General features: G+C 45.0%; 1 protein-coding gene across 1 annotated transcript; it reads left to right on the top strand.

Moving 5' to 3' along the window:
• Bnc1 (basonuclin zinc finger protein 1) lies at window positions 1–26385 on the top strand. The gene is made up of 5 exons (XM_075952456.1): window positions 1–115; window positions 15078–15177; window positions 16011–16246; window positions 18341–20190; window positions 24201–26385. The coding sequence occupies exons 1-5, from the start codon at window positions 20–22 to the stop codon at window positions 24883–24885; spliced, it is 2967 nt and encodes a 988-aa protein (XP_075808571.1). The 5' UTR covers window positions 1–19; the 3' UTR covers window positions 24886–26385.
• Window positions 26386–26781: the final 396 nt, after the last annotated feature.

Below are 26781 nucleotides of genomic sequence, written 5' to 3'. Positions count from 1 at the left end.
CCGGACTGCCGGAACGTGGATGCGCCGGTCGCCGAGCCGGGGCGGACGCGGAGCGGCCCGGGCAGGGGACGCGCGCCGGGAAGGGCGGCTAGGCAGCGGCCGCAGGATGGCTGAGGTAAGCGGTGGCGCGGGCCAAAGGCGCGGGGCTCTGCCTGACGAGGGCCACCTGCTCGCCGGGGGTCGGGCGCGCCGCGGGCGGTCGAACCGCGGTCGCCACCGCCTGTGCCCGAGTCCCAGCGAGGTGACCTGTGAGCGGCACCCCGTTCCGCTTGCACCCCGGGACCCCTGTCCAAATGCTTTGGCCACTGGAACGGTCGTCGGTCTGGTATTTCAAGCCGTGACCTTTGGGCATTCCGGGAGGAGAGTCGAGGAGACGCCCGAGGGGCGTGGAGGAGACGCCGGTCCCCCAAGGGACAAATTTAAAAAAAAAAAAAAGAGAGATAGAAAGAAAGAAAGAAAAAAAAGAAGCGAGCAAGACCCAGGCGCTGCAAACCGTCAGCTTAGACGTGTCTCAAGTGGATGCTTTGGTGAGGAGGTTAGCGGGCGTCCCGGCTGGCTTGTCGCGTGTGGGACACTGAGGTGTTCGTGTCCTCCAGAGGCGCGGGGACTTGGAGGGGCCCATCGGGATGCTGATGGGGAAGCCGGAGCCAAGGTTCAGTCTCTTTGGGGATGGTCTGCCCGCGGGTGACAGGAGGGGACCCTGGCCAGGCAGCGGTGAGGTTCTTAGTCTGCCAGGCGCAAGGACTGTTCCAGTGGCAGCAGGGTTCCAGCCAGGCGTGCCCCAGAATCCCGCTGCGGGGTGCCGCTGTCCCGGGACGCTGCTTCCCCCAGGAACCCTTAGCCCCCCCCCCCCCCCCCCCGGGCCGCCTGACTTTGGGTAAGCTCCTGGGGATTTGTCAGCCAGATGTGACAAGATTGGAGAGGCGAGTGAGAGAGATCTGATATCAATCAGTGCATAGCTCGGAGCCAAACTTTCTCAAATGCGGTGTAGAAACATGTTCTTCTCGTTTAAAGGCATCTCTTTTGTGGCTGTGGGGCTGCCACCGGCCCGAGTTTGACAGTTAAATGGAATGCCAACCAGCAGCCTTAATTGTACAAGTGAAGTTGTGTGTGTTGCGCGGGGAAAGATCAGACACTCCGGGGTTCGGTAATGTCCCCTGGTTTTATAGCTGGGCTCGCCCGCAGACCTCTGAAGATGAGGGCATTTAAATCGGGCCAGACGCCTGGTCGCAGCCAGGCCTCTGCTGTTAACACTTAAGGGGCTTGAAAGAGGCCCCACTGGTGTCCTGGGAATCCCTGTCAGAGTGTGTGTGTGTCTGTGTGTGTGTGTGTACGTGTTACTACATGGAAACACAGAACAGATGTATCGACACTTTTTTTTAAAAAGTAGATTCTTATTAAAGGAACAAGATTTTGGTGAGACAGTTTAAGTGAACCGAAAAACGACGTTTTGGCAAATCGTTTGTATGTGTGTCCTTTGCTTCCCTGCTTATTGTCTTCACTATGCTAATAGATTTTTAGATTTTATGGGGTCTCTCCCGATTTCGAAGAGGTTCAGTTTCCAAACTGGTGTTTGTGTGTTAAAACTTTTGTGGAGTAGTGAAGCCGGCATACGGCTTTTCCATTTGCCCCTCCCAAATTCGTTGATGCATATTATTGTACGCTTTTATTGAAATTGTATTCATCAACGTGAAATTTTTCACATCGTGTAAAAAAAAACATTATTTCGAATGTTACAGTTTGTGCTGGATTTTATTTTTGCTTTAAAATAAATAAACAGCAGTCCCTTTTCCTGTGAGGAATTTTGATAACTAGTATAATTTCAGACGCTTAAAAAGAATATGATAGGAGTTATTATTGCATTTATTGTCTGGTAAGTTGACAAACTTTAATTTTACAAAAACTTACTGTCTCCGCTCTATTACTGAACATGCTCTGTTGTAGCTGAATGGCCAGACATTGCAATGAGATCTTCTCACTTAGCCTGTGAGTTCGTTGTACTTTAAGAACTCAGATTGCCTTCAGACAGCTGCATAATGTAGTTTGCACGATCCACTCCACCCATGCAATCTAGTAAGGGTTTTGTGGAGCTTTGTTCGGCCGAGAGAAACCAGCTCCTAGTTTGGATAATCGGCCCATGAGTATCTCCTGGAATATGCACCAATAATCTGTGTGCCTGGGTTGTATTCGCATAAGAAATCTTAACCTTCATAAAGCCATTGCCTTAGAAATACAAGGTTTATACAGAGGGTGATTTGGTTTTTATGGCTATTCTCCTTGCAGAAGTTAGGCCTGTATTCTGGCCCCACACCCACATTTTATACCTCAGATCATCAGCTTCGAAAGATGACCCAGCCCTGTGGTGAGAAAAGCCATCTAGGTTTCCCCCATAGAAAAATAATTGTCCTTTAAGCATGCCCTGGTCACTTCTGAATGCCAAGAAGTAAGCGTAAATGAGGGAACATTTTTAAAGTTTGGTTTGTTATTAAAATTAAACTACAGTATGAGGGGACAAAAATGTCTTTGAGGTTCTGTATGGGGCTTTGGAAGCTACCCTGGCGGTGACCATTAAGAGCAGTTGCCCCAAGGTTTGCAAGGTAAATTACTTGCAGGAGAGGCGTGCTTCACCCCAGGGTGAGTTTCCTCTGCAGATGTCATTTAGGATGGGGTAGTTGCTTTGGTCGGAAACAGTCTGGATAGAAAGTAACTAGAAATACCGTTAACTACCCAGGTCCTCAGAACCAGGTCATCTGCCTTGATGACTCCTCTTGTGCTTTCCCTGACTGGGAGGATCTTAGGACAGATTGTTCGTGTGTTTCTTTACCATTGGTGACTTTTCTGAGAGATGGCAAAGATAACTAGGTGCTGCACAGAAGGAAGATCTAGGAAGCTTGGGGGTCCTCCTCCCCTTTTAGTTGGTTTCAGCCTTTGAAGTCCCTTTTCCCTCATTTTGGAGTTTCCAAGATTGCAGCGTGGCACCTGCCATCTCTGCATAGATGCACGTGCCTGTTTTAGTCGGAGACGCTGAGCCCAAACAGAAAGCAGCCCTGCTTCTCCAGGGACATTGGGGGCCTCCTCAGACATACATAGTTACTGATGAAAAAAAGCCTCATCGGTTTCTGTCCACACTCAGACCGTTTATTATAAGTCAGCCTAACCAATCATAAAGGGGCTCTAGCTGAGCCGGGGTGACTGTTTCTCTCCACTAAAGTGAAGGAAGAGAGGGGTTAGAAAAATAAAATGTGAAGGCTGAGTTCGAAAAGAAGGATACAGTGGCCTCAGGTGAACTCTAATGTGGGCTTTTAACGTTTCTTCCCATTCATTGTATTAGTTGAGTTGTCTCCTCCTGCAGACTGTGTGATACTTCCGTGTACTGAAACATGGAGAACTATTTCCCAGCTTCTAGAAGTATTGCCCTAGTTCCATAGTCCTCTGACGACTTCTAGACTTACTGTGACTGCCAAGCTCCCACACCTCCCACTGTAACAATTCATAATACGTTATGCTGAGTTTTAAGGTGGAGATTCAGAAAACGTAAATAACTGAGATTGAGTTTATCTTTTTCAAAAAGTAGTTTTTGGTTCTCTTTGAATCCCTAGAACAGTTTTATTTAGACATGTTCATGTTTGGAACATTTAGACATCATGGTTAGTAACAAATTAGTGTTAAATGCTTAGCTGGCTACCTTACCTAAAATTTTCAAGTGTTTTTTCATTTAACTCCCCACTTTCCAAGGCTGACTCTGTGTTACGTATCACTGATGTCTTTTAGCTTTCATTATCAAAGGTTTATGAAGATTCCTTCTGAGTTCCTCTCCATGCAGGTTATAAGGGGGAAAATATGCCCGTATATTTCTATGTATTTTAAAGCCATTTTTTAAAAGGAAATATTCAGTTTGATGTTTGTATAATTTCTAGTCTTTTTCACATTTTCATTTTTCAAAACTAATAATTTTAAGAAAAAAAAGGGTGCAGATGTTAAATTGTTTTGGCATAGGATTTAGGCTTTGATTTATAAACATCAAAAGAGCGAGTATTTCCCCCATTATCCTCTTTGAACTAAGCACCAGGAGAACATCACAGAGGTGTGTCGTGCGTACTTTTGCTCACAGGTAGACTTAGGCCAGCATCCATCCCCTGGAGGGCCGCAGCTCCCTTACCTCTGTGCGGGCCATCTCCATGCCCTCCTTGCTCTGGCTTCTCTCTTCCTTGTAACTTGCAGTGAGATGCCACGTTCTGTCAGTTCTCCTGCGGTGTCATTTTTCCATGGCAAATGCTGTCTACTTCCTGAAGCTCCCCAGGTCCCCTCTCTCAATCATGATCTCCTTTCCTGATGTTGGTAAACAGTGTCTCCCATTGTTCAGAACCCTGATTGTTCTGTGAAACCAGCAGAGAGACCCTGACTATCCAGCATGTCATCCCACCACTCAGCCCCACCTAAACTGCTTTTGAGGAGTGGCTTTCACTGGCCAAACAGAAACCTGTGTGTTGTGATCCAGGCTTCTGAACCCAGCACACAGACCCAGGAGTTTGCTTGCACACAGACAGCAAGTTTGTTTTCCCCTGGAGGAGGACTCCGGTGGCCTGGCCTCTCTGCACAGTGTTATTCTCCATCTGTTGACTCCTGCAAATTGAAATTTTGGGAAATTTTGGAGGGAATAGGCATCTTGACATAGCTTATTTTTTTGCTTTTTATTATAGAAAATTTTAGATAAACAGAATTATAATAGCGTAATGAAATTTGGTGGTAGCGTTTTGGACTTTTAATAGTTAATCCCTATCCCCTATCACTAAAAACCCCAGGTTACTTTGGAGGAACTGCTAGCTGTCATACAATTTCATTAAAAATATTTTAATATGTAGCTGTAAAATATAAAGGAAACCACTTTTAAAAATAAAACCAATATACCATAAAACACTTTAAAATAATTTGGGGGTGTGGCTCAGTGGTGGAGCATGTGCTTTTTTAGCTTGTACAGAGCCTTAGGTTCAAGCCTCAACACCAAAAAAAAAAATAGTTAATTATCCTAACTCCTTAATGTCGTTAAGTTTCCAGGCAATGTTCAAATTTCCTAGACTGTCTTATAAACTTTATATTACCATCGGTTTGTTCACATTAGAATCCAAATGTATATATCATTTGTCTCTTTTAATTTCTAGGTTTATAGTCTCTTTGTTTTTTAACCTTGCCATTATCTGTTGAAAATGCCAGTCTTCAGAATACTAGTCTGAGTTCTGACAGTCGGTTCCTTGTGAAGCCATTTAAACAGCCTTCTGCTGCCCGTCTTCCTCACTGGGCGCTGGTGAAGCACCTTGATCAGACACAGGTTTGGATGTGCTGACAAGAGTATCCAGTGTGCTCTGGGTGTATTTTCTGTTCAGGGTAATGGGCCTGATGGTCTTTTTTTAAAGGCACAATGAAATGGGACATTTTAAGAGAACTTGCTTCATCAATAGTTTGGTTTCCCTGAACAGAAGTTGGAGAGGAAAGATTTCGTTCTTTCTCTTTGTTTACTGGTTTTCAGGACAGTCTGTTGGTTTCCTGGCATTCTCAGTGACTTTTGCGTTTGTTCTGAGTATATTTCAAAGCCTTGGGTTTTCAGCTGTGAATGAAGCAACCTAAACTTTTGAATAACCATATCCACTGCTGTTTTTTTTAAAGTAACTTATTTAATTTCATTTTATGTACATCTGGTACTTTGCTCATGAGGGTGTCAGATCTCTTGAAACTGGAGGTTCAAACAGCCGTGAGCTGCCGTGCAGGTGCTGGGAATCGAACCCAGGTCCTCTAGAAGAGTGCTCTTTGTCACTGAGCCATCTCTCCAGTCCCATCACTGCCGTTTTTGTCTGCCTTAGTTGTGTGAATCCCCAGAAAAGCTTTGTGCCCCTGCCCATAGTAGAACCTGGAAGTGACTTTTATCTGCATCACAGGAGCCTCTCTGTGGTTCCAATTACTTGGCCGAAGTTCATAAAACTTGTAAATAAATTATTGTCGTTTTGTTAAACTTATTTGAGTGAGGCGATGGCATGTGCTGGGGAGATGAACATCTGGTCTGTGTGCTTGTCAGATAGGCTTCTGCTCAGTGCTGCCAGCCAGGTAATCTGCCTCACACAGAGAATCTCAGTGCCTCCCTCCCCTCTTCCCCCAGTTGTCCTGACTGCCCATCTGAAAATAATGATAGGATTTTCAAAATCCCAGTGTGGAGTTTCATGTATGAGAAAATTAGTGGAGATTTAATTTAATAAAAAATAATTTAATTTAATAAAAAAATTAAAGAAGTTAGTGAACTGAGGCGAAACTAGAAATCAAAGCCCAGTAAGAGCCAAAGAGGCTGGTGTCTCCCTGCTTTGAATGGTTTGGTCTTCTGAACCAGGAGAGCCAGCTCTGCAGCCCCAGAGGGAGGAGAATGACAATCTCAATGCAGGTGGAAAGAAGCATAGCCTTACTCTCACAGCTGAGGGAATCCTGGCAGGTTTAAGATATGTTCTGATCTCAGTCTTTACATACACTGAAATTTTCCAGAATTCAGATGAATAGCAGTTATCTCTAGTCGCCGTTTAAAAATAAAAGCTAGAAAAGCCAGCAGCCTTTCTGTCCTAAAGCTTCGGTGAGCTGTGGTTTGGCAGCCTGGGCTCTTTGATTTCAAGTTGAGAGCTTAATGATTTTCACCCCTAGAGATCTGGCAGAGCCCTGGAATCCCACCATTAAGATAGGACCACAGACGCCGAACTTAGTCTTAGCCATCTCTTCTAGTGAGCCATTTTCTAGGTGGGTTTTTGTTGAATTTGGTTTGGTGGCCCTTTTCAATAGTCGGGGGGAAGATCAGTGTGTAAGTGTGCAAACTAGGAAGTGCATTTGGCCACTAGTAAAAAGCACCAAGACAACAGTTCCCGTTCTTTACTCTCAGCCATCCTTGCACCGTGCCTTCCAGGTTATCGAATGGTCACAGGGTGCCCTCTGGACTCCCGCCATCGTGTTTGTGTTACAAGGTGGAGGAAGACAAAAGAATTGAAGTTCAACCAGTTCCCATGTATGAGGAGCTTCCTGTAGGGCTGCACCGTTCTGCTGTCTGCCGAGAGCCAGTGTTCAGTGAGGACAGAAAATTAAAAATCCGTTTTTTCCTATTTTTAGTATTAGAAGTTGAATCTAAAGCCCCACATATCCGGCAAGCACTCCACCACTGAGCCATGACCCCGGCCCTCTGTTTAGTTTTCAGTTTGAAGCTATCCAGGCTGGCCTCCAGTTTGCTTTGAAGCACAAGCAAGCCTTGAACCTGTAACCCTCCTGCCTTAGTCTCATGTATAACTGAGATCGCAGGCCTGCATCATCGGGCCCAGCTAAAATTCTCTTACCCAGGCATCTGGGGGCGGGGAGATGCCATGAGCCAGCAACATGGCTCCGTGGGTAAAGGTGCTTGCCACAAAGTGCCTGACTTCAGCCCACGCGGTAGAAGGAGAGAACCAACTCCCCCACATGGTTCTCTGACCTCCATGTGTATGCCGTGGCATGTGGGCCTGCACACAATAAAATAAAAAAAAATTGAAGGTAGCTAGATGCTATCTCTAATCATTGCACAAGGTCAAGTTCCATTGATCCAGTCAGTCGTTCACTACTTCTCTCAGTACAGCAGGGAATTTACCAAAGGTGAGACTTGTCTCTAGTGGGTGGGTGCTGCAACTGTGTGTCTTCCTCTGAAGTGAGGAACTGTGGAGACTTTCAGGAACATGATCTTTCATCAGTGTTTGCTAGTTGTGTCTGTGCAGAGTCGAACCACCAGAGCCAGAGGACCTGAGAATCTCCTTGTGGACATGGTGGCGAGAAGCGGGGTGGTCAGACTGTGTATCTGACTCGTCTCTTCTGCTCTCATCTGTGTATCCGCTGATATGGCTAGCGGACCTCTGAGGGTGGAAGGGGTGCTTAGCAACCCATGTTATACTCACAGGTGCCAGCACATGAGCTCAGCGGGCTGAGAGGAAGGGAGTGCAGCCATAGCCAGGGGTCTCTTTAGAACAATCGCAGAGGGTTTTTGATCCTACTGCACGTACTGGCTTTGGGGGAGCCTAGGCAGTTTGGATGCTCACCTTAGGAGACCTGGATAGAGGTGGGCGGTCCTTGGGCTTCCCACAGGTCATGGAACCCTGATTGCTCTTCGAGCAGATGAGGGAGGGTGACTTGATCGGGGGAGGGGGGGGGAAATGGGAGGCGGTTGCGGGGAGGAGGCAGAAATCCTTAATAAATAAATAAATAAAATAAAAAAAAAAAAGAACAGCAGACCATGTTCATTTTGTGTTGTTCCTAGGAGGCTCTGTTAGAACAAACTCCAAACTCTTACCCTGCCCCACAGGGCCCTATCCAGAATGGTCTCTGTTGCCTCTCTGACTTACTTCCTACCATTAACTTGACTCTGTTGCTCCACTGGCCTCCTTCCTCGTCTCTGAGCTGACGTCTTAAGTCTTACAGCCTTTGCAGTTGCTGAGCCTTCTGAAACACCCCCTCCATCCTTCCCAGCCCTTGGAACTTAGCTTATATGTCCTCCTCCGAGGCTCTCGATGATGGCCCTGCCCGAAGGCACTTCTTCCTGTGCGTACTCTGCATGCCAGCAGATGAATGATTAGTGCCAACTTCTGCTCGGCCCTCTCTTGACACTCAACCTTATTTGAAAGTCTCATGTACCATCTCATTTTCTACCTCTGAGATAGACTTGCAGCTCCTTGAAGACACGGGCCTCCGCAGTCTCATTCTACATGATAGCATTGGCAGTCTAGATTCTAGAATGATGGTCTCACTCACGTTTCCGAAAGACTTGTGAAGTTTCTTTACCATGTGGAACTTCAGCCTCTTGGTCTGGAGGACAGTGTGGTAATGCCCCACTCCAAAGGCTGTGGAGATTGAGTGCTTCTGCAGCCAACGCCAAATCCTGATATTTTAAGGCAGACTGTTCTCTGAATATTCAAATTTTAGACTACCTGGGTAGCCTGTAAATTCTTCAGCTTCTTGGGACATAACATAGGGATGGTGCAGCAACCTCTTTTGGTGGTTGTGAGGAGAAAATACAGCTAACGCATGGGTGCTGTTTGGTGCATTGTCCCACATCAAACAGACGTGATAGAGCTAACGAGCTGTGTGACCTTGAGGATGTTAGGAACCTTCCATAAATTGAAGCGTTCTAAAATAATTCTGTCCTCGCAGAAAGATAGTAAGGATTAAATGAAATTACCTATTAAACAGGAGCCTCACTATGTCAAAAGCAATGGCTGATCCAACCCTGGGCTTAGCACTGACCCATGGGACTTCCTGTAATGATGGAGATACTTTCTGTCACCGTCATCCACTGTGATAGCTACTAGCCACAGGTGGATTCCTGAGCACTAGAGTACGGTTGGTGTGACCCAAGGAGCTGAATTCAAATGCTGTCTGTTTAACTAGATTGTAATAGCCACATGCAGCTAATATACTAGACAGTGTAGACTAAATGCCTGGAGCCAATCAAGTTGCCCAGCTAGATGTAGTGCAACTTCTGTGCCTCTGTCCCTCCAGTGGCTCAGTGTGACAAATAAGGGGACCCAACGATCTCATACTTGCCCTCCTTAAGGCTGTGAGAAATATGATATGAATATATATGTGTGTGTGTGTGTATTCTAGAGATGACAGTATCTTTGAATGGTTTATATTATTGGGGTCAATTCAAATCCCATCACAGGCCTCTATTGTCCAGTGCTGGGCATCCACATCCACCCCACTGTGTGCCTGGGATGGGTACTCAACCCCTCAGCAAAAGACCTGTGGGGGCATCTCCCCAAGCTAAGGTAGAACAGGGCTTTCTGAGCGATTAAATCATCCCACCAAGCCACCTAAAATCCAGGCCATACATTTCCACCCCAAGACAAAAGCAATTGACCAAGTGTGTCAGACACCAGCCGTGAGTGAGCAAGTGATGGCTATAAACCAGCAAGCCAGAATTTTGAATACTGATTTGTAGCACATCAAGTGACTGATAACAGTTCTGGAAATCGTTTGGTTAAGACGAGAGCCTAAGAAGCGATGCTCATGCCGTGTTAGTTTGCATTGCTGGAAACATCTGATTTGTGTTTCTGGAGAATGGAGCAAGTATTACAGACCCAGGGGAAAGCATGTAGATTTCAAGTTCTCCGTTTACATGAGGACTTTGATCTTGTAATTAGAATTTGGGGGGGGGGGTTGATTTCATTTTAGGATTTTTAACTTACTTTTAGTGAAGGGTGTTATAATTTGACATTGTGGAATTCTGAGTTGTGTGGGACAATCCAATGGTCTTTCCATTATAAGTTTTCTTCAATATTCTAGTTAGGTTCTTCTAGTTCATAAATAATTCCTCAGCCATTTATTTCCCCTTCCCCTTGTAAGCCTTATTCAAATGCTTCATGTGCAATCACATTGATGTTTCTTATCATCAATACTTACATAATCGAATTATGGATATAACTGTTTAAAGTTATGCCCCCCCAATAGAAGCTGTTGGATGTGAATGGCCAGATTGGGTCAGTGGTCACAGTTACACATGAGATAGGTCTTAGGGGCCTTAGGAAATGCCTAGAAGACTTTAACTGGCATGCAGCAGGAGAGGCCAGGGCTGCCGTCGCTGACTGATACTAGTATAGCCACAGAGATCTAGAACCGCGAACATCAGTAGTCCCAAACTGAGACATGTGAGTGACGTAAAGAGAGATGGGGAAAACAAGCTCCAGTCTGGGGCTAGGAAGCTGCCTGGATTTGCTCCTTGTTTCATTCCACTGTGAGGCAGATTCACATAGTGTTTCCGGGGGTATTTCATGAGCCTCCATCTTGTGAGCAAAGTCTTTAGGGATTGGAGCAAGTATATATTCAAGGACATCCCTTTCTCTTAAAACAGGGTTAGTTTTCAAAATAAATCAGATGTAAGTTGACTTGTAGATTTCTATAACCACTTTTTTGGAGACAGGTGCTCTCTGTGTAACCTTAGCTAGTCTGAACTCACTAATGTACTCCAGCCTGGCCTCAGACTCATAGAGACCTGCCTGCCTCTTCCCACTGAGTTCTGGGATTAAAGGTGTGTGTCACCACGCCTAGCCATACCTTTTCCAAAAAGGTAAATGATACCTCAATGAATGTAGGTAATAAAAAACAAATCTTCCTTTTAAAGTATTTTCTTTTTAAGCAGTGTTTATTAGATCCAGATTGTGAATCACTTTAGCTTTATGTAACTTAGTATTCTGTTAGCATTTGGTCATAAACAGATGATTAGTTTGTTTGTAAGTGGCTGTTCATAGGGTTGTAGGCAAGTTTGAGAGGCTGGACAGCGTAGCAGATGTGCCCCAAACCAAACCTAGCTAATGGCAAATTTGTAAATTCTTGTTTTGGGGGTCTGCAATGTAAATTAAATCATCGTTAACTTATATCCTTAAATTTTCTTTCAAGGCAACTAATCTTGAGTAAGATAAAGCTGCTGTGTGTGCATATGACAATGTGTTTCATGTATTTGCATGTGCACATGCAAGCAGAAACTCTTAAAAGGTAAAATAATTTATAGCATTAGAATGTTTTATTAAGTAGGATGGATCTGCAACTGCATAAGTTTCTTTATATTAGATTGTATGATTTTGCCAAAGTTAAAAACAATTCTACCACCACCAACAAAAAGCCCCCAAAACTCTTTTTCGTGTTTCCCATATGGGGCTAGCCTCTGGAGCAGATCAGATATGCTGGTGCTGTCTTTAGCACACCCTGCTTTGGGGATAGCCTCTGGAGCAGATCAGGTGATGCTGGTGCTGTCTTCAGCACACCCTGCTTTGGGGATAGCCTCTGGAGCAGATCAGGTGATGCTGGTGCTGTCTTCAGCACACCCTGCTTTGGGGCTAGCCTCTGGAGCAGATCAGGTGATGCTGGTGCTGTCTTCAGCACACCCTGCTTTGGGGCTAGCCTCTGGAGCAGATCAGGTGGTGCTGGTGCTGTCTTCAGCACACCCTGCTGTGAGTTGCCGCTCTTCTACTTGGAAACTCCTGGTTGCAGCTCTGCTCAGGTCCATCCTAACCGAACACATCCTAACACAGTCAGAGGCATCCAAATCATGAAAATCTCATCCATATTTAAGTAGGGTCACCAACTCAAACAATATTTAAATGATATTTGGTTGTGGTGTGCTTCACATACCCCAAATCCTTACAGGGTATAAGTTCTCTGGCTTTTGGTATATTCATGCACAGAACTGTGTGGACATCATCACCATCTAATTTTAGGACATGTTATCACCTAAAACCTGCTCAAAATCTGAAACTTCTGTGCTTCAAAAGATGCCACTAAGAAAGAGCAGGGACGGGAGGACACACTTGAGATAACATATCTGGTAACAGATTTGAAACTGGAAATAAAAGAACTCTTGAAGCACAACACCAAAAAGACAACCCAATTAAAAAATAAATTTAAAAAAATCCTATTTAAAAAAGAGGACCTCACATATGTGTGTTCAAAGACACACAGATAGCCAGTAAACACAGAAAAGATGCTAAACCATCAGTCGTCAGGGAAACATGAGTCAAACCACAATGAGATGTCACTAAGGCAAGGGACATGGGCCTGAATCCCAGCATTTAGCAAATGGAGGCAGGAGAGGAGGATCAGAAATTCAAGGTCATTCTTGGCTGTGTAGTAAATTTGAGACCAGTCTGAGCTGCATAAGACCCTGTCCTGAAACAATAACAAGATAAAACAATAGCAAGTATCGGTGATCCCTCGTGTGTTGTATGGGAACATAGAACAACTCTACTGCTTCCAAAACCAACCTGAGAGTTCCTCAGGAAGTTAAGCAGAGTTACTACACAGCTTGACAAGATTGTGCTTAATTCTACAAAACAAAGCAAGTCATACTGTTTTTAGTTTCCTTGTACATATAAAAGTTTATACTATAATGTAGTCTGTTAAATGTGGAGTGCCAGTTATTTTTAAAGTGTGCATACCTCAATTGAAACTTGGTTTATTGCTGTAAAAATACAGATAACTCTGAGCTGTTGGGAAATGCTGCTAATAGACAACACGAGGTTGTCACAGAGGTGCAGTTTGTGGAAGGTGCAGGGTTTGCAAGCTCAGTAAATGAGCACACAACAAAGTAGGGTTCCTTTCTGTAACCCAGAGAGCACTCCATCACCTCCTGGGCATGCTGTCTTCTCAGCCCTTCCCTTTCCCCATCTAAGCTACTTTCTGCCTCTAGGAACTGGCCTCCTGATGTTTCTTGTAAATAGAACCATGTGACTATGTGACTGTTTGTGCCCGATTCTTCACCCTTGGTAGCAGATACCCATTCCCTGTCCCTCTGTGAGAACACAGTCACTCCATTGGATAGGTAGACCACATCTTACATATCCTTCTGTTGGTGGGTGTTGGGACTGTTTCCACTTTCACTGTTGTGGATAATGATTATGAACAGTCATGTGGATAGCTGTTGTATGGAGGGGGCCACTTGCTGGTTCCTGGCTACTTAGCCCTGAAATAATCACACAGAAACTGTATTAATTAAATCACTGTTTGGCCCATTAGCTCCAGCTTCTTATTGGCTAAGTCTTACATATTAATTTAACCCATTTCTATTAATCTGTGTATCACCATGTGGCTGTGGCTTACCTGCTAAAGTTCCATCTGGCTCCAGTGGGGCTACATGGCTTCTCTCTGACTCCACCTCCTTCCTCCCAGCATTCCATTTAGTTTTTCCTGCCTAGCTCTATTCCCCTATAGCTCTGCTATAGGCCCAAAGCAACTCCTTTATTAACCAATGATATTCACAGCATACAGTGGGGAGTCCCACATCAGATGGCTTTAGCAACTGAGTTTTTTGTTTGTTTTTTTCTGTTTGTCTGGCTGGTTGGTGGGTTTGTTTTGTTTTGAGGGAGACTGGTTACAGATTCTCCCTTCCTTGTCCTCCATGCTGTGCTTCACAGTCCCTTGACTGGCAGACTAGAGGTTCAAGCCCCAAATTCACAGGCTTCTTCTCTGAACATACATTCTCCCCAGTTCCAGAACTTTCTTGAACCATGTAAATTTCACCCATAAGCATACATTATTGCGGAAAATAAACAAAACAAAACAAACCATCAGAGTTGGAACCTCACTGTCTGAGCTCCTTTAAGGGGTTTTATTTCTTAGTCGGTTTGTTATAATAATAGATTATATCCTACAGGCCTCTATCTTGAGGAACTCTGACAAGATGGGTTGGTAAAGTGCTTGCCCCACAAACATGAGGACTGAGTTCAGAGCTGCAGCACCCTGTAAAGACCCTGCACGGCAGCACACACTGTCACCCAAGGAGTGGGACAGGGTGGCGTGGGGATGGAGACAGAAGACTTCTCTAGAGCTCACTGCTCAGCCAGTCTGTAGGAATTGTTCTCAAATGCATTTAATATTTTCAGCCTGTACTGTATCTTCAGGGTCTGAGGATAACAGATTCCATTCATGGATCACTCTTGCTTCAGATAATCCCTTTACTTTTTCTAAACTGATCTTTATACATCCTTCAGAGTGACTGTTCTGATCAGCGTAGAACCTTGGTGAAAATACAACTTTGGGTTTTTCTGTAACATTCATAACAACAAGGCTTCCAACCATAAGCCTTTATCAGAAGTCCCTTTAGGTTCTCTCTGTTATCAATATGCAAATTCTGTATATTGCATTCATGGTCTCCTGAGTGTTGGGCTTGAGGCTCCTCTTTCCTAAGGTATGATATGCACCCTTGGTCTGCTGAGTGAATCTTATGAATGAGGGAATTTCGTTTGATAAATGCAACAGTATCCGGCACATAGCTCTTAACGTTGTATGCATCCATGTGTTCTCTCTCGTAGGCTATCGGCTGTACTCTAAACTGCAGCATCCGGCACATAGCTCTTAACGTTGTATGCATCCGTGTGTTCTCTCTCGTAGGCTATCGGCTGTACTCTGAACTGCAGCATCCGGCACATAGCTCTTAACGTTGTATGCATCCGTGTGTTCTCTCTCGTAGGCTATCGGCTGTACTCTGAACTGCAGCATCCGGCACATAGCTCTTAACGTTGTATGCATCCGTGTGTTCTCTCTCGTAGGCTATCGGCTGTACTCTGAACTGCAGCTGTCAGAGTTTCAAACCTGGGAAGATCAACCACCGGCAGTGTGAGCAGTGCAGGCACGGATGGGTGGCTCACGGTAACTTCATTTTTCCTTCGCATCCTCTCGGCCTTTCTTAATCACTTAAGTTTATAAAGGAACTGATTTCATAACAAATATCTCCTCACATTTTAATTTATACACTGTTTTACTAACTCTGTTCTAAACACGCCAACTGCAGAGGTTATAGATATGTCCCGTGCTAATAATTTGCCCCTAATATTTTTTGGCTGAAATATGTTCTGATACAAGTATGTCACTTATTCATGATTTAGATAAAATTTATATGTAGATATCCTGCTCATGCATTTACTGCATCTGACAATCATGAGTCACATGTAACTACTGAATGTTGAAAATGTGGCGTGGCCAGGGCTCCTGGAGGTTGGCATTACTCGTTTTCTTTAAACTTTGATTGGTTTCATGTAAATAGCCCCCAATGGCCAGTCAGTAACTCCTGTGTTGAGCAGACTGGATTGGGTGGCTTAATTTCTAAAACCGCCTCCCACGCAGCAGATCAGGGCCTGAACCCAGATGCTTGCTCCCCAGGCCATCCTCACCTTCAGACTCCCATCCCCCAGTGGCCATTCTTTGAATTCTGCTTTTGTGTCCTCCTTTTCTTTGCCCTTCCCCTGTTTGTGAAGATTTCCCTCCTCAGGAATATCACAAGAAGGGGAGAAAAATCTTTTATTTTGGAAGTTTCTGTGAAGACCATGAATCCCGATAGCTATTAAGGATATTAGTCCTTTACAGATTCTTGGCTTTTTTTTTTCTTGTTGAAACAGACAACTAAGAATATCCCCAGCCGACTTGCTATGCAATGCTTCTCCTAAAATTAGAGCTTTTCCAAATGTCTTGCACTTGATTTCCAGCTCTAAGTAAGCTGAGGATCCCCCCCGTGTATCCAACAAGCCAAGTGGAAATTGTCCAGTCCAATGTGGTGTTCGATATTAGCAGCCTCATGCTCTATGGGACCCAGGCCATCCCTGTTCGCCTGAAAATCCTACTGGACCGGCTCTTCAGTGTGCTGAAACAAGATGAGGTTCTGCAGATTCTCCATGCCTTGGACTGGACCCTTCAGGATTATATCCGTGGTTATGTGCTCCAGGTATGGTGACCTTGGCTCTGTTCCCCTAGAGTGCCCACATAACTGGTGTAACCCAGTGCCTGTCAGTCATTGGTGGCTGTCCATCCCCTTGGAATTTTTCCTGATGACTTAAGTCCCTGACTCATATTCTGGGAGAAATCCTGTCCTTTTCCTTCAAGATCTGAGACTCCAGGCCATGCAAGCATTCCAACTTCTCTTGAGCGTATTCACTAAGCTAACTCCCACAGAAAACGACTTGTTTCATTTGGGTACTGCCTGTGCTACATACATCATGCCCAAACTGCCCACTGACCTGAGATGTTCTGTGTGTCAGGCTTTGCTGAGACCTGGAGGTGAGAAAGGGCTCTTACAGGCCAGTACTATGCAACCAATAGCGCACACGCTGATCTCCTTCGCTGTCCTGGAAGGACTCTTCCGCTCAGTCCCACGTGTGATACGGCTGTGTTCATATCCTCACCTGTTCTCTCCGTCTCTGTCCCTCTTCCTCTCTCTCCGTTGATCAACCCCTCTCCCCCCACTTCCCCCTCTTCTCACCCCCACCAGAGCTCTTTTTAGTTTCCTCACAGTCTCTTCTCTTCTTCAGTGTTCCATCCTTCAAGCCCTTGCCTGTTTTCAGAGTAGCTTAGCTTCTTTTCCCAGGTCATGCCATGGGTGTAAGGTGAAGGGTGTTTCATCTTCAGAGGCAATCGAAGTGTTTTATGAGAAAATAGCATGTTTTCTAAAATTACAGAGCATTGTTTCTTGCCACTACACTACGAATATGAACAGACTTTGTTTAAAATTTTTTCAGTAAAATAGGAGACACATGTATTTTCAAGTCTTAGGTAGACTATATCATTAAAAATAAATACTGATAATACCCATTTATTAATGTACATGCTCTTCTAGTACTTTTATGATGACATAAACATACCCCTGTTTTCCTTTTTCCTTTCTTTTTTCAGATAGGGTCTTATTACGTAGCCCTAGCTGGTCTAGAATTCCCTATGTAGATCAGGCTGGCCACAAACTCCCAGAGATCCACCTGCCTCTGCCACTTGAGTACTGGGATTAAAAGTATGCAGTACCACAGCCCTTGTTTTCTAATTGAAAATCCAGAAGACTCTGAGTGCTTCATGCTCTCACCGAAAGTTATTTCACCTATGTATAGCAGACCAGAAATGAGTATATTTCTTCCTAGTTCTAAAGCTTGTAATCTTTCCCTGAAATCCTGCGTGCACACCTCTGGTATGGGGGCCTTGGCTAACTAGAAACAACTATACATAGAGTAGCATTATGGTCTTACATTATGACATAGATCAATATTTAATGATCCTAATAATCTTGCTTTCCAGTGTTAGGATTAAAAATATGGAATCAATTACCTTGAACCTCTGGTGCATGAAATATTTATGATGTTGCATTCCTCCTCATCTTCAAAACTCTCACGTGCGCTGTGAAAAATCTCAGTAGGCCATCAAATACATGTTCTGTGATAAAATATTTATTGTAGTTTTGGGAAAAGTTAGGCCTTGCTAGAGTCTGAAAGATCTCCAACACTCCTGCATAATCACAGCTCTGCTTTATGGACACGGGCAGGAGATCAATACGTGCTCATCTGGTTTTTGATGGTGGGTGTTTAGCAGATTATTAAGTTTGCAGCAAATGAATACTTAGGCTATATCCAGACTTCACCGCCCCGTTTGTAGTCTTTAGATGGAGATACTACTGTCATTCAAATGATGCATATTTTTATTTTAGTGAGGGAAGTCATCATGCCTCAGGTATGACAAGAATCATACATGACCATCAGCTGGGTTGAAATAAGATGAAAAATGATTTCCATATTTCCCTGACTTCGGTTTGAATGCTTTATTTCATTCTTCTAGGCTAACAGTAGGGCCACTGTTTATATTGGTATAGTTTATGATATTCACAATTTCAGGCCTAGGAGAATGAGATAGGCAGGGATTGAATGCAGCAAGACCTGTGTTGATCCACAGGAAATGTTCCCCTGTTGTAGTCTGGTGGAGGCTCCGTCAGATGGCAGCTTCCCGGGGAGCAGAGTGAGCAGTAGCCAAGTGGACACTCTTTTACCATCTGGTTTGTATCTAGGATGCCTCGGGGAAGGTGCTGGATCACTGGAGCATCATGACCAGTGAGGAGGAAGTGGCCACCTTGCAGCAGTTCCTTCGCTTTGGAGAGACCAAGTCGATAGTGGAGCTCATGGCAATCCAGGAGAAAGAAGAGCAGTCCATCATCATCCCACCCTCCACCGCCAACGTAGACATCAGGGCGTTCATCGAGAGCTGCACCCACAGGAGCGCTGGCCTCCCCACTCCAGTGGACAAAGGAAACCCCAGCAGCCTGCATCCTTTCGAGAACCTTATCAGCAACATGACGTTCATGCTGCCTTTCCAGTTCTTCAACCCTCTGCCTCCTGCTCTGATAGGGTCACTGCCTGAACAGTACATGCTGGAGCAGGGGCAGGACCAGAGCCAGGACCCCAAACAGGAGCTGCACGGGCCCTTCTCGGACAGCAGCTTCCTCACGTCCACACCATTTCAGGTTGAAAAGGAACAGTGTCTAAAGTGTCCAGATGTTGCTACCCCGAAAGAAGACAGTGCGCACTTAAGTGACTCCAGCTCGTACAGCATTGCCACTAAGCTTGAAAGGACACAGCTGTCTCCCGAGGCCAAAGGAAAGCCTGAGAGGAACAGCATTAGCGCTAAGAAGGGCCGGGTGTTCTGCACCGCCTGCGAGAAGACCTTCTACGACAAAGGCACTCTGAAGATTCACTACAACGCCGTCCACCTCAAGATCAAGCATAAGTGCACTATCGAAGGGTGTAACATGGTGTTCAGCTCCCTGCGGAGCCGGAACCGACACAGCGCCAACCCCAACCCTCGCCTGCACATGCCCATGAACAGAAACAACCGGGACAAAGATCTCAGGAACAGCCTGAACCTGGCGAGCTCTGAGACGTACAAGCGCCCGGGTTTCACGGTGATCTCAGACTGCGGGCCCCTCCCAGGCTACCCCAGTTCGGTGGAGGACTCCAAAGGCCAGCCAGCGTTCTCGAGCCTTGGGCAGAATGGTGTGCTCTTCCCTAACCTGCGGACCGTGCAGCCAGTCCTTCCCTTCTACCGCAGCCCAGCTACTCCGGCTGAGCTGGCAAACACACCCGGTGTGCTGCCCTCTCTCCCTCTGCTGTCCTCCTCTATCCCAGAGCAGCTGGTTTCCACGGACATGCCATTCGATGCACTTCCTAAGAAGAAATCTAGGAAGTCCAGCATGCCTATCAAAATCGAGAAAGAAGCTGTGGACATTGCTGAGAAGAGACACAGTCTCAGCTCAGATGATGACACACCCCTGCAGGTAGTCAGCGAAGATGAGCCAGAGCCCAGCAGTCCTCAGTCAGACCGAGTACCCGAGGAGCAGCACACACAGTTAAGCTCAGAGAAGCCTTTAGCACAAGGAGAAAGACCCTGCCATCTTGAATCTGTGATTGAGTCTCATGGAACTATCGGCAGAACCCTTGAGCAGACCACACACCCAGAGAGAGAGGCTGAGCAGAAGTTAGCATTGACTTCAGTCATGCCAAGAGAGGTGGAGGATGGTGGCCATGAACGCCATTTCACACCTGGACTAGGGCCACAGATTCCCTTTCCTGACTACATGGAATTGCAGCAGCGCTTACTGGCTGGAGGACTCTTTAGTGCTTTGTCCAACAGGGGGATGACTTTTCCTTTTCTGGAAGAATCTAAGGAGCTGGAACACCTGGGTGAGCATGCACTAGTGAGGCAGAAGGAAGAAAATCGCTTTCAGTGTGACATCTGCAAGAAGACCTTTAAAAACGCTTGCAGTATGAAGACACACCATAAGAATACACACGCCAAAGAGACACACGCGTGCACAGTGGAGGGGTGCGGTGCTGCGTTCCCATCCCGCAGGAGCAGAGACAGGTAAGGTGTCTGTCGGCAGCTGTCTCTTTTCAGACAGTGGTTTAAAACTTAGCATGTGTCCAAGTCACCTGACAGGTCAGGAAAACACTTCTAGAATCTGCTGTTGTAGGTCAAGGGTCAAGCCTGAGAGTATGCATTTCTAGCAAGTTCCCAGAGGGTGTGGGAACTATATGCATTTTCAGTTCCAAAAATCTAAAAGCATTTAGCCACAAAACTTGACCTGGAAAGACATGGTGCTTTCTGTGGTAGATTTCCACTCTTACCTCTTTGAAGGGGCTATGCAGCTTTGGTCAAATTCAATTACTAGTGACTGTATTGATATTAATTTATTAGTAGATATTCTGATATATTCCAGCACATGTAGCAAGCATCCTACCTTTCTGAAGTCTGAGAGATCCCAAATTGAGAAACGTATCTTCTCCCAGGTGTGTGGGATAAAGACTGGTGAGCTGGTTCTCGTGTTAGCAGCTGTTAAAGGGTGACTGTAGCGAGAACAGAGGAAGGGCCCTCAGTGTCGCATAATTTCTCAAAACTAGCCTCATTTCCATTTCATAAAATGAAGACGTCTCTCGCGTGAGACCCATTCTCTCGCTTCTAATCATCTTGCAACATTTGCAGAAAGAATCACTGCTTGATTAGAAACCTTTCAAGATGCTAACCTATTAAAGAATAAAAGTGATTGGCAGCTCCTTTTGGGGGCTACTGTATCCGTTCGAAAGTTGCTGGGTTATCATAAAGCACACAGACTTGTCTCAGAGCCCACACTCACAGGGCTTATTTCCCTGGAGCACAGCACTATGCTTTTCTTTGTGTGTGTACTTGGGCCACTGATGATGCTTGAGGTCACCCTCTTCTCGGCCTCTGAAAGGAAGAGCAAGCCCAGCAAAGGTGATCTAAGAAGTTTGCTGAAAGGGTCAGCTGTCTGCTGAAACGCAGTGTGATAAATGGCTCGGAGGATGTGAAAACTGCAATTGTTCCAACAAGCTTGGGTTGAAGCAGGTTAGCACCACCACCAACTTCGTCCAAGCTGTGACGCCTAATTTGTTAAGAGGGTGAAAATGTAAAGACTCCCACACACACATTCCTCGCTAGGGCTCATAAGAACACGCTCATTGTCTTTAATAAAGAGAAGAAAGCACAGGAGATATTAGTTAAAATTCCTGCCTTCTGTTGCTAGGATGTTTAAACCAAACCACTAGGGTACCCCTAATTAATGAACCAGTCCTTCTCCTTCATCCTCCAAGAAGAGGAGGGTTTGCTTATGAATAAGATGTTGTTATAAAAAGAGGTAGTCATATCAGTTAGATTATCTTTGCTGTTTATGAGACCGGAGCAGCCTACAGGACCTACTAAATTATAACACATACTAGATTGTAGATTGACAGTTCTTTTCATATGATGCTTAATTTCCATACAGTCAACGTTTCCTTATGTTCTGACCTGTATGTATATAGAAGTCTCATCTATAACAGGATACCATCTTGTATTCTAAATGTTTTGACACTTTATTTCACATTTTATTCCAATAGTCCCCAGATCCATTTATCTATAGTTTTAAAAACACCACTTTAAGCAGGACTTTGTGGACAAGCCCAGGCCCACTGCTTCAGCTAAGTCAAAGTTGAAAACTGCTTTATTTTGTTTGGTAAAGCAGCTAACCTCCCCTCTTTGAGCCACAGTTCCAGCCAGCAGCAGTTCCTAGGATGGGGGGGGGGAGGGGAGAAGAGAGTGCATCTTAAATGTTTATTTAATCAGCAACTCTTCTGTGATGGGTTGCACACACAAGTCACCAGTCTAGTGGAGAAGACAGTAAAAGGGATTATGGGTGACTGTAAAGATTGCTGCAGTGGGTTGTAGAGAATGACACAGACTACGGCACTAACCTAGGCTCCTTGCTATGGTAACGAAGGTCGCTGGATGAAGGGGTCTGTCCAAGCCAGCAAATATTAAATGTATTAGGCCCATAACATCTTTTTAAATCTCAGCTAAGGACCTGAAAGTGTTTTTTCTCTATTTAAGTTGTAGAAATCATTGCTTACTGTATTAGGAAGTAAAACCGGAAAAATATGACATACCTCTTTAAGAGAAGAATACACACATTTTATGTTAATATAACACGTTAATGGGAAACTGCTTTTACTTTTCCAAAATAAATATAGTGAAATAAATGGCTTTATTTTATATTTTTGCAAATCTCTAATACTTGGTTTAGGAGAAAGCAGCTGGGTTCTCACATCTGCTTCTGTACTGAGCCTATTGCAATATCACATTATATGCATTCTGGAGACCCCCCTGAATTGATAACGTTGGTTATGAACTGTAGCTTTGGGAGCTGCTGGAATGATGCTGGGGACTAGACTGGTTCACCTGAGAGCCACTGGTCTCCACTGGACAGTCAGGAGAGATTCACACTGTAGTAGAGCCCTCGTGCTCCAGGTTCCAGCACATGTCTGACTTTCTCAGCTGCGTGCGTGTACTGGAATTAATACGTCCATCTGCTGTCTGGTTTTCTGCCGGCACATGCCAGCCCTTTCAGTGCGGAACATTGGCATAATCACAGGGCAGAGCTGTAGCTGAGAAGGGCGGCTTGCAAAGTGGGGGATCTCTGACTATAATTCTCATCGTGTCCACAACACGAACATCCGGGGTAAAAGAAACTACATAGTAAAATATATACATTTCATTAAATACAATTAAGACTCCCTCGTACACATACCTTGAGAGATTTAAAGTAGGAAATTTAATTCATTTATTTAGAGAGGGCACTTTCTTGACTATGGCATAATTCTGATCTATAATTGGTAGAGACATTTTTCTTACTTGGGATCATTCTCCTGTCACCTGTAAGAGTGTACTCTTTGGTATAAGGGAATTTTTTTTGTCTTGTCAGAAGTTACCAAGGGATCCCCAAGTAAGAGCAGCATTGATCTTACAAGTTTCATCCATGATAACGTAGGGATAAACAGCATATGTCATAATGGATGCTCACCGTCTGCCTGCTAGGAGAAAATCATTGGGTGCAAGATTGGCGGTGTGTTCACACTGCTGCATTTGCAAAACTCCTGTCTGGTTCATCATGAGACACTGCAGCTACGACCTGCACTAGACGCGCGCGTGCACACGCACGCACACACACACACACACACACACACAGCATGATTTCCAGCTGGTGAGGTTGCCAACTGTACCTGTAGGACTTCCGGAATGAAACATGAACTCTTGCTCAAGACCAGCCCTGTCCAATAGAAAGATGAGGGGAAGCCACATTGGGAATCTTTTTTTTTTTTTAATATTTATTTAGTATGTGTACAGCATTCCTTCCATGTGTGCCCACAAGCCAGAAGGGGGCGCCAGGTCTCATTATAGATGGCTGTGAGCCACCATGTGGTTGCTGGGAATTGAACTCAGGACCTTTGGAAGAGCTGGCAATGCTCTTAACCTCTGAGCCATCTCTCTAGCCCCCACATTAGGAATCTTTAGTGTTTGACTAACCATATCCAAAGGACAAAAGGAACCAGGGAACGTAAGTTTTAATTGCATGTTTAATTCAATATACCCCAGATGCTATCTTTTCTATATATGACAGTGGCAGTGTGTTGGGTGTTGGATACTGTATTAGATGGGGTGCTTTGGAGATGGTAATCTTTCATCATTTCATCTGTGACTGATGCTTTTCTCGGGCTCCCCTGAATCTAGTATTCCCATTAAATTGTCCTAACTGAAGTTGTCTCAACCTCCCCTGTGGATGAGACAAAGGGTATTATATGTTAATCAGGTGGTGGAAATTGATGTTCCAGACTACTGGCTCTCCTGGGGAATGCTGGCTTTTGACGAGTAGCCACAGCAATGGTCTAGTCTCTGCTGACCACACAGCACAGCTCACAGGATGCTAACCCTGACTATCGCCCCCACCACACCACAGTTTCTCCTAGTGTCTGCTGAGTCTTTGTACTCAGAGTAATGGCTCCGAGACAGCAATCCAGCTCACCTCTGTCTTGTCCCTCTTGTAGACACAGCTCGAACCTAAGCCTCCACCAGAAAGTATTGAGTGAGGAAGCACTGGAGGGTAGTGAGGACCATTTCCGTGCTGCCTACCTTCTGCAAGACGTGGCCAAGGAGGCCTACCAGGATGTGGCTTTCACACCGCAAGCCTCGCAGACATCTGTCATCTTCAAGGGATCAAGTGGCATGGGCAGTCTGGTTTACCCGATATCCCAAGTGCACAGTGCCCGTCTGGAGAGTTACAACTCCGGCCCCCCAAGCGAGGGCACCATCCTGGATTTGAGCACTACCTCAAGCATGAAGTCAGAGAGCAGCAGTCATTCCTCCTGGGACTCCGACGGGGTGAGCGAGGAAGGTGCCACCCTTCTGGAGGACAGCGATGGGAACTGTGAAGGGCAGAGCCTTGTGTCCGGGGAAGACGAGTACCCCATCTGTGTCCTGATGGAGAAGGCTGATCAGAGCCTTGCTAGTCTGCCCTCCGGGCTGCCCATTACCTGCCATCTCTGCCAGAAGATATACAGTAACAAAGGGACCTTTCGAGCCCATTACAAAACCGTGCACCTCCGCCAGCTCCATAAGTGCAAAGTGCCTGGCTGCAACACCATGTTCTCATCGGTCCGCAGCCGAAACAGACACAGTCAGAACCCCAACCTGCACAAGAGCCTGGCCGCCTCGCCCAGCCACCTCCAGTAACAAGCCAAAGACTGGCAGGGGTCTGCTCTGATTTCAGGAAGAGAAGCATCCAAAGAATAAGGTCGCTGGACTGTTATGTAGTACCATTTCTCAGAAGCCAGGCAAAGGTCTTCTGCAGCAGGAAAAGCACAAGGCAAGCCTGTGAGAAGTTGACACTGGGGTAGCCCTGCCTGTTAATATTTTTCTTAGCCCATGAGGTTTTCTGCCGACACCAGGAAAACACGGAAAGGCAGATTCCCCCAGATTTGTTTACATTTTCCCTAGGAGACCTGTAGGTCTACAGACCAACTGGAGGGAGTAGGGATCAGGAACTGGGCACAGCTTCACGTGAGGCCTGCAGTATTAAGGGTGTCAGGGAAGAAGTCTCCTTGAATACAACACCGTCATCATGGGCATGACAACCAGCCCTAAAAATGTCATTTTCAGATCCCCCCCCTTTTTTTTCATGAATCCAAAACCCAGACTTGAGTTTAGGGAAATGACATTCAGAAACCATCCCTCCATTGGGAGTCAGTAATTGCTGCCCTCACAGTCTCGGATGTAATTCCAGGGAGTTCTCCGAGGAAGCTGGCTGGCCCCTAATATGCCCCTTGTCCATTCTTGATCTGTAACACGCCTTTACGAAGCTAGAGGGAAAATATTTTGTGCACTTAAGAATAGTGGACTTCAGTTTAATTTAAAGTTATTTTGATAATATTTAACTTGTGTTTATATTATGTAACTATTTGGTGTGAGTGCAGACATGTCCGTGTCACCTCTGAATCTGTTCAGAACCAGAACAAGTGACAGCTTACACTTCAGAACCGCAGCCTGGCGTCAGGCGCTGAACTGCAGTCTGTTGACCCCCGTGGAATGAGCGCCAGTGAGATTCGGACTAACACATTTGTATATATCCACCAAGCTATTTAGTGAACATGGTTCTGATAGCTGTCGGTTCTTTTCAGTATCACTGGATCCCTTGCTCTTCACCCGTTGGTAAATGTATATGGTTAGGATGAACTTTGAAATTTATTTGGTAGAAAGAAAAGTAGGGACCTTACCGCCATGTTCTGTGTCTTTAATATTTAACTTATTCCGAGATCTATTCCACACTGTTAAACGTGTTTGCCACTATTGGAAGGATGTGTGAGCAGCCCTGTGAAATGAGACCATCTCTTGGAGTTCAGCATTTGCAATATTCTAAAGGGCTACGCAGCTTTTAAAGAAGTGGATTTTGTATTCAGAGTTCAAGTTAACTGTCTGACTCATGTTGACTTAATTTAAAAATCCTTAAAGGAAACTGATGGTTATAGAGGTATTATTCCCCTGGCTTAAAGACAGAAAAGGCCAACAACCTGTTAGTAATTATTTCAACTAAAAAAAAAAGATTACTTAAAAGTTGTCTCTGCTTAAGGAGAGATTGCATCCTTTGAGCTTCTTTGTTACTGAGATGTTTGACATTCTAGTTTCTCCAAAATGGAAAAATTTGTATGCAACGTTTTCTATGATTTAATAAAAATATATGGCATACCTTTTGTTTAAAGGGCAAATATTTATAACTGGTTTTGTTTATATGTCTGTCTTTTTACGAGTAGATTTTCTCATACATGCAAACACAGAGACACTGTCGTTTTGAGTGAGCTGAAAGTCTACAGATGACAAGACATTATTACATGAAAACAGATTGCAGTGCAGAGGTCACGGAGATGGAGTAGGTCATTCATTGAGAGGGTGAGCTGAATATTGATCTTTAAAAAATAATACAGACTGGTGTTTCATAAATACAGTGCTGTCCGAGATAAGCCTAGCTGATACCAACAATAGAACGTCATGGAATAGTTAAGCCTTTTCTGTAATGTAACTTAATTTCTTCACTTTTTGCCTACCCTCATGAATCCAGTTTCCCAGTTAAACTGT

Source organism: Microtus pennsylvanicus, chromosome 18, assembly GCF_037038515.1.
Source record: "Microtus pennsylvanicus isolate mMicPen1 chromosome 18, mMicPen1.hap1, whole genome shotgun sequence".
NCBI classification, from domain to species: domain Eukaryota; kingdom Metazoa; phylum Chordata; class Mammalia; order Rodentia; family Cricetidae; genus Microtus; species Microtus pennsylvanicus.
Note: the sequence above shows the minus strand (reverse complement) of the source record. Positions and strands in the feature narration are given on the sequence as shown.

What these genes read in the sequence shown, in the direction of transcription:
- Bnc1 (XM_075952456.1), top strand. Translation starts at nt 20, where the DNA reads ATGCGCCGGTCGCCGAGCCGGGGCGGACGCGGAGCGGCCCGGGCAGGG. An exon ending in GCGGCCGCAGGATGGCTGAG is followed by an intron (nt 116 to 15,077) that starts GTAAGCGGTGGC and finishes TCTCTCTCGTAG; the next exon opens with GCTATCGGCTGTACTCTGAA. An exon ending in TCCCGCAGGAGCAGAGACAG is followed by an intron (nt 20,191 to 24,200) that starts GTAAGGTGTCTG and finishes TCCCTCTTGTAG; the next exon opens with ACACAGCTCGAACCTAAGCC.